The sequence below is a fragment of the Aptenodytes forsteri genome, unplaced genomic scaffold (genome assembly GCF_000699145.1).
Source record: "Aptenodytes forsteri isolate BGI_AS27 unplaced genomic scaffold, ASM69914v1 Scaffold6, whole genome shotgun sequence".
Lineage (NCBI taxonomy): Eukaryota > Metazoa > Chordata > Aves > Sphenisciformes > Spheniscidae > Aptenodytes > Aptenodytes forsteri.
The window spans coordinates 3,337,083-3,346,327 of record NW_008795709.1 but is presented as its reverse complement, the minus strand read 5'-3'; the positions used below and the strand labels follow the sequence as shown (position 1 = coordinate 3,346,327).

General features: G+C 36.8%; 1 protein-coding gene across 1 annotated transcript in view; it reads left to right on the top strand.

Annotated features, from left to right (window-relative positions):
- The window catches only part of PDGFC (platelet derived growth factor C), a 58,928-nt gene extending 49,900 nt beyond the window's left edge, over positions 1–9,028 (top strand). The window contains exons 4-6 of the mRNA XM_009283363.2: positions 1,443–1,650; positions 7,309–7,526; positions 8,199–9,028. Coding sequence (XP_009281638.1) covers positions 1,443–1,650; positions 7,309–7,526; positions 8,199–8,315 — 543 coding nt within the window. The 3' untranslated portion in view covers positions 8,316–9,028. The remainder of the gene's footprint in view (positions 1–1,442; positions 1,651–7,308; positions 7,527–8,198) is intronic.
- Positions 9,029–9,245: the final 217 nt, after the last annotated feature.

The following is a 9,245-nucleotide window of genomic DNA, read 5'->3' as shown; positions in this document are numbered from 1 at the left end:
TTAATAAATATAAACAAATATAAAAATATGGATGTAAATGTGCAGCACTAACAGGCACTGCACAGGGAAGGGACGAGAAGCATGTTAGTTCACTTATTGGAGGAACATTCAGTCCTTCGTTCTTAATATTATGTTGTAGGATTGTTGTAGGAAAATTCAGCAAGGGACCTCAGGAGGTCTCTAGTTTAACCCCCTGCTCGGGGTAGGGTAGTTCTGAGGTCAGATCCCTGCTCAGGGCTTTATCCAGTCAGGTACCGAAAGCCTCCAGTGATGGATACTGTGCAGCCTCTCTGGGCAACCTTTTCCAAAACTTGACTGTACTTATAGTGAATAAATTTTCCCTAAATCTTATATGGACCACACTTGAGAGCAGTGATGCATGTAGCAATGCACGTCTGAATTCGAGATTTCTTGTCCTTCCCATCCCCTAAATCAGCAGTATGTTCAAATCTTTCTTCATCCTTTTTACATGGTCCAGATAAATTGCTCTAGAGTAGTACGGCGGACATAATGTCTGTAGTGATGTCTGCCTGTATAAAAGCCTAAAGAAACTTATGGTGGTGCAGCAGCAGCTTCCTGCTCAGGCTTCCCTTCCCACCTTTTTTTATTCTTTTGAAAATACGAATCAACGCATAATTTTTAAACAGATTGTACAGTGAGCAAAACCAGAAGTCTCACTTTGCTTGAATCGCCTGTCACTGAGAACCCCTGATCCAGTGAGTTCATCAGTGAGATTTGTGCTGTGGGAAAGTACATAGACTTTTTCAGTACTCAATTTCATCATTTAAGTACTTCTGATATCCTTGGGATCACTTTTTTTTTCTTAAGTAAGAAATAATTATAGTAATGCCAGATATTGTTATTACTCTGTTAATTATTGTTTAACCAGAAACATAATTCTTAGCATTGTATGAAACACAACCGGTGCTTTTTTTCATCTATAGATGAGAGCAGGAATATTTGCTGTCTTTGTACTAGGGTATGTTCATATTTTACATTGAAAGACAAGACGCCAAAGATTGTGGTGAAGTTTCATAGGAAAGGCAGCATGTGAAATGTGTGTTTCCTCAGATTTCTAGAGGGTTACAGCAATTGCCTGTAACGGGGCCATATTTTCAAATCGCTCTTTGTCCTATTTCTAAAAACTTGTCCGTCACTCAGTGAATTTCTTCAAAGAACAGGTATAGCAGCATGCTATCTTCACTGCTAGAAACGTAAGAAGTGGGAAAACTGTCTAGTGGAAGTTTGTTTACACTTATTGCTGAAGAATAATTAGGTACTTTTTGACTCTTGTCATTTGTCTTATTGAGTAAACTGTACATTGGAAACAAGCTAGCCACTTATAAACTTTCCCAGCTATGTAACTTCATAAAGTACAGCACTTCATCAAAGCAGATCCATTAACCCTCTGACTGGTACTCTTCTCTCGGCTTTGATTGCAGCACCACACAGAAGCACCTAGCCCATCATTGCTACCCCCATCAGCTTTACCGTTAGATGTATTAAACAATGCCGTTGCTGGATTTAGTACTGTGGAAGAACTCATCCGGTACCTTGAACCAGATCGGTGGCAACTGGATTTGGAAGATTTGTACAGGCCAACGTGGCAACTTCTTGGAAAGGCATATATTCATGGGAGGAAATCAAGAGGTAAATTACTCTTCTGTCTGGCCTTGCAGCTTTCTACGGGTATGTTTTCTCTTAACAAAGAAACAGTAATTAAGAGCATTCTTCACCTGGAATTTTGGTTCCAAGAAAAGAATATGTTAGAAATGCAGCAGAGATCATTGTTGTTAGCTCTTCTCATCATTATATTATCTGAAAAAGGACAATAACTAAACTCAAAACTTAAAGGAATTTAGCAGGATAAAGTAAGAAAGGGGAAAAAAAAAAAAAAGCAGACAGGGTAGTTTTCTGTAGGGAACCTGGGAGATCTTTATTTCCACAAAGTAGCAGGGCATCTTGGCTGGGTGACATAATCTAACTTTGTGGGTTTCTTTTTTTATGGATGGCAAAAACTTTATTTTTCGTTTGGGGTCAGTAATTTCTTACACTTACTGTATCACATGAACGATTGGTTTATTTCCTTAGAATTGTTCCAGTCTCTACGCCATATGAATTGAGAACAATTAGCTAAATATTTCTCTTCCATGATACCTCATGAAATCCCTGTGTCCATGTCCGGTTTGATCATGCAGTTGTCAACTTAATCAGATGTAGATTATGTATTTCAAGACTTGTGGAGCTATTTCTTGTTCAGCAAGTAATTTTCTTCCATCTACATTTGACATTCATGAATTTTCTACCACATATCATCCAGATGCTGCCCACTATTTCATGTTTATGGATTTCATGTGGACGGATAGCATGCAGGCAATACCTCCTTCCTTGCCCCACCATAAAGCATGAAAATGAAAACATGAACATAACTTAATAGACTCCTCTGTTGACAAACGTAAACTTGATTATCATCTGGTCAGCAAGAAAAGGGAGGAAGTAAAACCTTTCATAACTCTAAATTTAAGTTTTTGACAGCTAATTCTTGGATCAGAGCCTAAAAATCAACCCTTCTACCCTATCTGTATTGCTACAGCAATATTACACAGCAACTAAATCAAGAGTCAAAGAGGAGGAAATCTCTTTAAAAGCTTTCAGCAATGGACCATGCCTTTCAGGTAGTCATTTAACACTTTCCTAATTAAAGAGATTCAGTATTTGCCAAATGTATGCCATAAGCATACAGTAAGTGGGAGAAAAACAAAATGTAATTTGTGAAATCTTACATAAACTAAAATGCAGGTGTTGGATAACATCTATATAGACAAAAGCAACTCCCTGCAAGACATATCTTAGAAAGAAACTATCAGAGTAAATCTTTTAGAGACTTCTAATTAGACGCTGAAATAGATTTTTCCACTGAATAAACATATCATGGTATTGCCACATTTATCTTTAAGAGACCACCCTCAGACTGCATTACCAAGTGTGTAATGTAATAGCCTGAGGCGGAAAGTATGTCCAGTTGAGAGGACATAGTATTAACTGTTAGGTCTATTCAATAGATAGGGAAAGCAAACCTTTATTTTTTTTCTTTTTATTTTCTTCTTCTTCTTCTTCTTTTAATGTTATTCCTTCTAGTAGTATGTTTGCTGTATTTAAAAGCTTTTTTAAGAAATGTTTGGGAGAAGTGCCTGCCCTAAAATGTTTGTTTTTTTCAAACTCTTTGATTCTATAATTAGATCAGTTTTATTTTTGCAATATTTCAGTGTAAAAGGTAAATTACTCTCTGACTTTCATAGACAAACATCAGTTTACATCTAGATTAAATGAAAATGTAATTAAAAGTGTATGTTACGTTATGTAGATAATAGTATTGTCCTCTACTCCTACTTAATAATTCATATGAAAAAGACTCTATTTAGACAACCTAAATTCCACAGAACTTCTGTGTCTGATGTTTTCTCTGGATAAAATGCTTCCAAAAACTTATGCTTCCAAAAACTTCTATCCAGGAAAGAAGTACCACCAAGTTCAGAGGCTTTGATGTCTAAATATAGTCCTAAATTCTTTTATAATATTAAACATACTTAAAAATAAAATACATTTTGCTGTGAAAAAAAATGATCCCATCGCTTCCCACAGAAATCTATGCATAATCATTAGACCATATTCTGAAGTCTGCTTAAGAAGAAGGAAAGAGTCACAATCCAACCATAGTCCTTAGCAGATACTTTTCTCGTATAGTTATGTGCCTTTTTTTTTTTTTTTTTTAAACTCCTTATTAGAGGTTTTGTAACAGCCCTGTCCTATTGTAGAAGCCAGTACAAAACTTACACCCCCAGGAACATCTCCAAGGTGCTTAGGAATGAAAACCATCCTGCTGCTATCTGTGCCCACACACAAGTGCCTCAACCAGAATTTGTTTCAGTGACTTTGAGAGCAGCATCCAGCTGGAAAATTGTTTTGGGAAAGAGGGTTCCCTGTGCTACTCGACACACGTCCCGGAAGACGCCTGACAGTTGCATTGCTAACTGCAGAACACAGTTACTTTCGGGCTGGTGTGAACATGGATTACTTCAGTTGTATGTGCCAGTGAAGGCACACTTTTGAAATAGACTTTACTGTAGACCTACCTGCATCTACATTTTTTTCTCCCTTTTTTTTCCTTCTCCCCTTATTTTTATTTCAGTGTTTCCCATTCATGTGTTACTGCAGAGCCTTCCATTCCTCCCGAGCTAGTGCTAGACAAAAGAACTTTGACTGTTGTGTCAAACATGATACATGAGTGGAAGCCAAATTGAAGGAGTGTTTAAATGTTCACATTATAACAGGTACTGTAACTCAGTGCACTTGGGAAATCCACATAACCTTTTATTGTGGTTAAGTAAACACTTTTAAGGGAATATATACATTCTCTCATCTAACTTTGTGCCCACAGTGTGTTAAAATAAATTTTGGACAGACAGATACTCTTTGAAAAAGTAACAGCTTCATTCACACACTTCAAAGAAGTGATTATATAAGCACTAGATAAATTTGCCACAGACCTTTTAATGAAATTGAATGACATAAGGTAGGGCAAGGGTTCATTGTGAGGTATAATAGCAATATACCTTAGTTCCATTGTAAAGCATGGAAACCAAACATGACATTTTTCATCTCTCCTGAAGCCTGTTGTAACAGTAAGGCACACTAAAATCTATCTGCCAAGAGCTGATTGGGTGTTCTTCCACAGAACCTTTTTAAAATTTGGGTCTGCAAGTCTGAGGGGTTCAGTTCAAATTCATTCCAATTTTGTGACAAAATGTGTAATACACTTGCAGGTCATTTCAGTGCATTGCCTTTTCCTCTGTGTTATAACTACAGCTAGTATCAGGAAATGGATGCATTCCTCAACTGCTGCCAGTAGGCAGGAGGTAACAGAGAAGCACAACGCCACACAGGCATCTCTCTCCCGCTGGTCAATGGGGCTTGCTGGAAGAGGCATCAGTGCCCAGCTTCCGTTTTCAATTTCTCATGGTGAAGGGCTGAACAGCAATTGTGTTAAGATGCATAAGCTTAGCTTCTTGATATTCACTGTACCAAGCATGTCAGCCTCTGTAGAAATCTACCAGTAGAAAGTATTAGCAGAACTAGCATTTCTCTCATTGTGTTTTAGGCGTTTTATCCTCAATCAGACAGTTCACTACGGCGTTTTATCCTCAATCAGACAGTTCACTTATTATATGTTTGAAAACATAACAGGAGAAAGAAGTATTCCATTCTTATCCAGAGTCCTTGATTAATGGAGGTAGACATGTCCACCTTCTAAATGACTCAGCCTAGAGCTATTAGCTGATCAGAAGAGCTTAAATCATTTCTAGTTTCTCACAGTGAATCTCTCCCCCGGAAGTTTTGTCTCTCTTTTCCTCTGCTCCCTTCTCAGCTTTCTCTAAGGAATGCTCCTGCAGTGTGGGAGGCAGGCTGGAGCTCTATCAGTAACTTTATTGGAGTTATTACACAGTCCTTGCTTTTAAAAATCAGATTGTTTATTTAGGAGCCTTTGTTAACCTGATAGTGATGGAATGAAGTGCCCCAGCTTGGCATTCACTGTAAGTGCAAGGAGAGAAAAGGCTTCAGTGTCCTTTTCACAACAATAAACCCTTACTTCTGGATGCCAGTATATGGATATGGTTTGCAAATGAAATGTTTGAAGAAACATGGAATGAAATTGCTGCCCAAAGATCTGCTCCTGGGACAGTACTAGTGAGCATTTCTACTAGAGAAATGCAGCTTCTAAATTATCTTTACTTCTTATGTGTTTAAATAGAATTGAGAGGTATTATCTTGCCTTGATAGGTGGAAGTTCTCCTTGGTGACCTCTAGAGGCTCTTTACATAGTCAGTAGAGGGAAAAAAGGTCTTTCTCTAGAGAGTGATTCAGATCTGTAACATATTTTAGCTTTATTTTATATCTTTTTATTTATGAACTGCTAGCAATAACTATAAAGTATTTGTCAAGTAATATCAATGCACTGGGATTTTTTTTTTCCCTGTTTTCTTCTTGATGTAGCTCTAAAACTCTTGGTTTAAAGCTCTTTGCTGCTTTGTTCGAGACCTCTATTTCAGTCGTCTCAGTAGCCATATTATCATAGAGCTTTCTTTTTCTTATTTTCTTTTTTCCTTTTTTTCCCAGATAGAGTACTCCCATGAATTAGACATTACTACTGTTCCTTAATGGTGGAGAAACAGTGCAGACAAAAGATCCCAGATCGTGATCATTATAGGCTAGCTTTTCTGAAATAAATGAAATTACATTGCTTTTCACCAAAGTAAAAAATGTATTTTTTTTTTACTAAACCAATCCATTTTTTTCAGTCTTAACTGCCTCTTTTGAGGCCTGTTATTTCTTGGCTATGCAGCTAAAGTGAAAGTAAAGGAGCTTGCCCTGTTTCAGATCTTTTCATGAGCTTGCTCTTCAACCATTGGCATAGTGAAACTTCAGTGTGGTACAGTGGAACCAGTTTATAGGGAAACTGGTGCCAAACATTAATATCTTTAACTTGCACTTCAGGTTAGGTGCTTACAAGGAGGAGCTGTATTTTATTTAAGACACATCAAGTGAAAATGAAACCTAGAGAAGCAACAGAAATTCATATATATGCTGCTATGAAGGAGGAGGGGAAAAATGGAGTCTACTAATAGTTATATAGAAACACATACTTGTGCACTTATTTGTTGTCTGTACAGTATTCACCGATGATGACATACCTTCTTGAAGTTCTTAGTCCATAAAAGTGAGTTCCTCTTAGATATAAATAATTTGATTCTTTCTTATATTTACATCACCCTTGCAAAGAAGCAATAATTGAAATCTTAGCAGGTAAGAAGTTTGAATGCTTTATGCAAATGCATTAAAGGTATGTTTGGAGGTTTGCAGGATTCTTAATTGTTGTGTGTGTTTCTCCAATCCAAAATTAATATAGAATAGCAACACTAGAGCTCAGAGTACGAGTATGAACAAAGGGAACTCCATTAGGGTTGATTTCATAAAACATTTATTGGAACATAGTAGCCAAAGCTTGCTTTCTTTAATTTGAACCAACTCTGCCAGAGTTATAAAATAATTGGTGAATACTCCTACACAACGATCATTCCATTTAGGTTTCATGGTATTCATATAACTGCAGTATTATACTTGTGTGCTGAACCTGTACCACCTGCACAAAAATGAACTTTCCTCAAGGGTTCTGCACTGCTGAAGTTGATTTACCACCAACGAAGTTGGAGTATGAATCAGAAAAGCACCAGTTTGTTTGTCTTTTTGCAGTGGTTGATCTCAACCTCCTAAAGGAGGAGGTGCGGCTGTATAGTTGTACTCCTCGCAACTTCTCAGTGTCACTGAGGGAGGAGCTGAAGCGAACTGACACCATCTTCTGGCCATTGTGTCTTCTGGTTAAACGCTGTGGTGGAAACTGTGCCTGTTGTCATCAGAGTTGCAATGAGTGCCAATGTGTACCAACAAAAGTCACCAAAAAATACCATGAGGTACGCACTTTTTTTACATTTGCATGTTTGGAAATACTGAAAGCCAATTAAGGAATTTATTTTTACTATAGGAATGCACCGATATTAATATTTTAAAAATTTTTTGTATTGCACTTATAGTAAATTTTACCATTTTAATGAGGTGTTACATAAAAAAAGTAGTATCTTCCTTGTTAAAATATTTTTCTGTGGAACTATTAAGTCATTCCTGAGGTATTTGTTTACTGGTGCAGTTCAGACGCATCACAACCTTGGTCAGCTTTCTCTTTTGGTAGATGTGAGCTTTATGAAGGAACAGGTATCTGTCCATTTCCATTGTTATAAATCTATAGCTAAAATTATTTATTATAGAATTATCTAATAATTCCATTGGGTTAACTATACTATTAGCCCTTAAATAAAATTAAGTAGAAATATGAAACTGCAAGACTCTCTTCTTTGATAAAAGCAAGTATCTGTTCAACATGTTTTAATCAATTTTGTAAAGGGCTTGAGGTAAAAGCAAAAATAATAATTAGTGGGTGGAATAAATGAAGAAATTCAGCTGAGGAAAGCCTATTTCTTTTAATAGGCTTCCTGTCATCCAGTGTGTCTCCAGTCAATCTAGCTCATTCTCTAGGTGTGTGATGAAACACTTGCTGTTTTCTTGATGCTTGGCTGCTTCTCCTTCAGGTTCTTCAGCTGAAGCCAAGGATTGGCGTCCGGGGATTGCATAAATCACTGACAGATGTACCCTTGGAACACCATGAGGAGTGTGACTGTGTGTGCAAAGGGAATACTGAAGGATAAACATGATTTAATTGTGCTGTTTTCTTTCAAAGCACATTCAATCAATGGCTGATTCTATTATGGGGCTTGTGCATTATCTCCTTCTGTAATCTCAGTTGTTTGCTTTGGGGATCTTCCATCTTCAAGATTTACAGTGAGCTCTAAAAAGAGGAGAAGCCAAACTGGGATTATATGTTGTGTGACAGCTCTGTTTGGAGGCCCAGTGAAAGGATGGGAGAAAGGCATCAATGAGGGATTTAAAATATATGTATTGTTTTTGTCCCCCACAATTTTCTTGACAATACATGGATTTATAATTTAGGAGTAAAAATAAAGTTAGAAGGCTCGCATCACGGAGACTTGATCCTGCTGGCTGTCTCATTTCTACAGCTCCAGTACATCTGGCCTCTGGTTGAAAACACCTGAAATCTTTCTTTCTGTGTTCAACTACTCCTGTTGTATAAACTTGGGTTAAAACAGACTGTCTTGTTCCGAATTAGACTTAATTTGTCTAATGCTGGTAGGAAGGACTGGATTTTTCCATACGCTCTAGTAAAGCTCCTGCCTTTTAGAAAGAAGACTGGACAATAACGTGAGCTAAGGAAGCAAACATTGAAAAGAACAGTGCCTTTATTCTTACTACTATGGCTGATGATTTTTTGTTTGTTTGTTATTTTTTTATTGTGTACATTTTTATACTCTCCTTTTGACAATATAACTATTTGCTTTTCTAAACTTGTTAAATATATCTATTTTTACCAAAGGTATTTAATATTCTTTTTTTATTACAACCTAGATCAACTATTTTTTAGTTTTGTGAGACTTTAAAGCCAGATTTATATAGTTGGAGGAACAGAGATGTGGTTACAATGGGAAAGGAGCATGATATCTTTGCAGTTTGTTGCTACACAGTGAAAAAATACTTTTTTTTTTTTTTTTTTTTTTTTACTT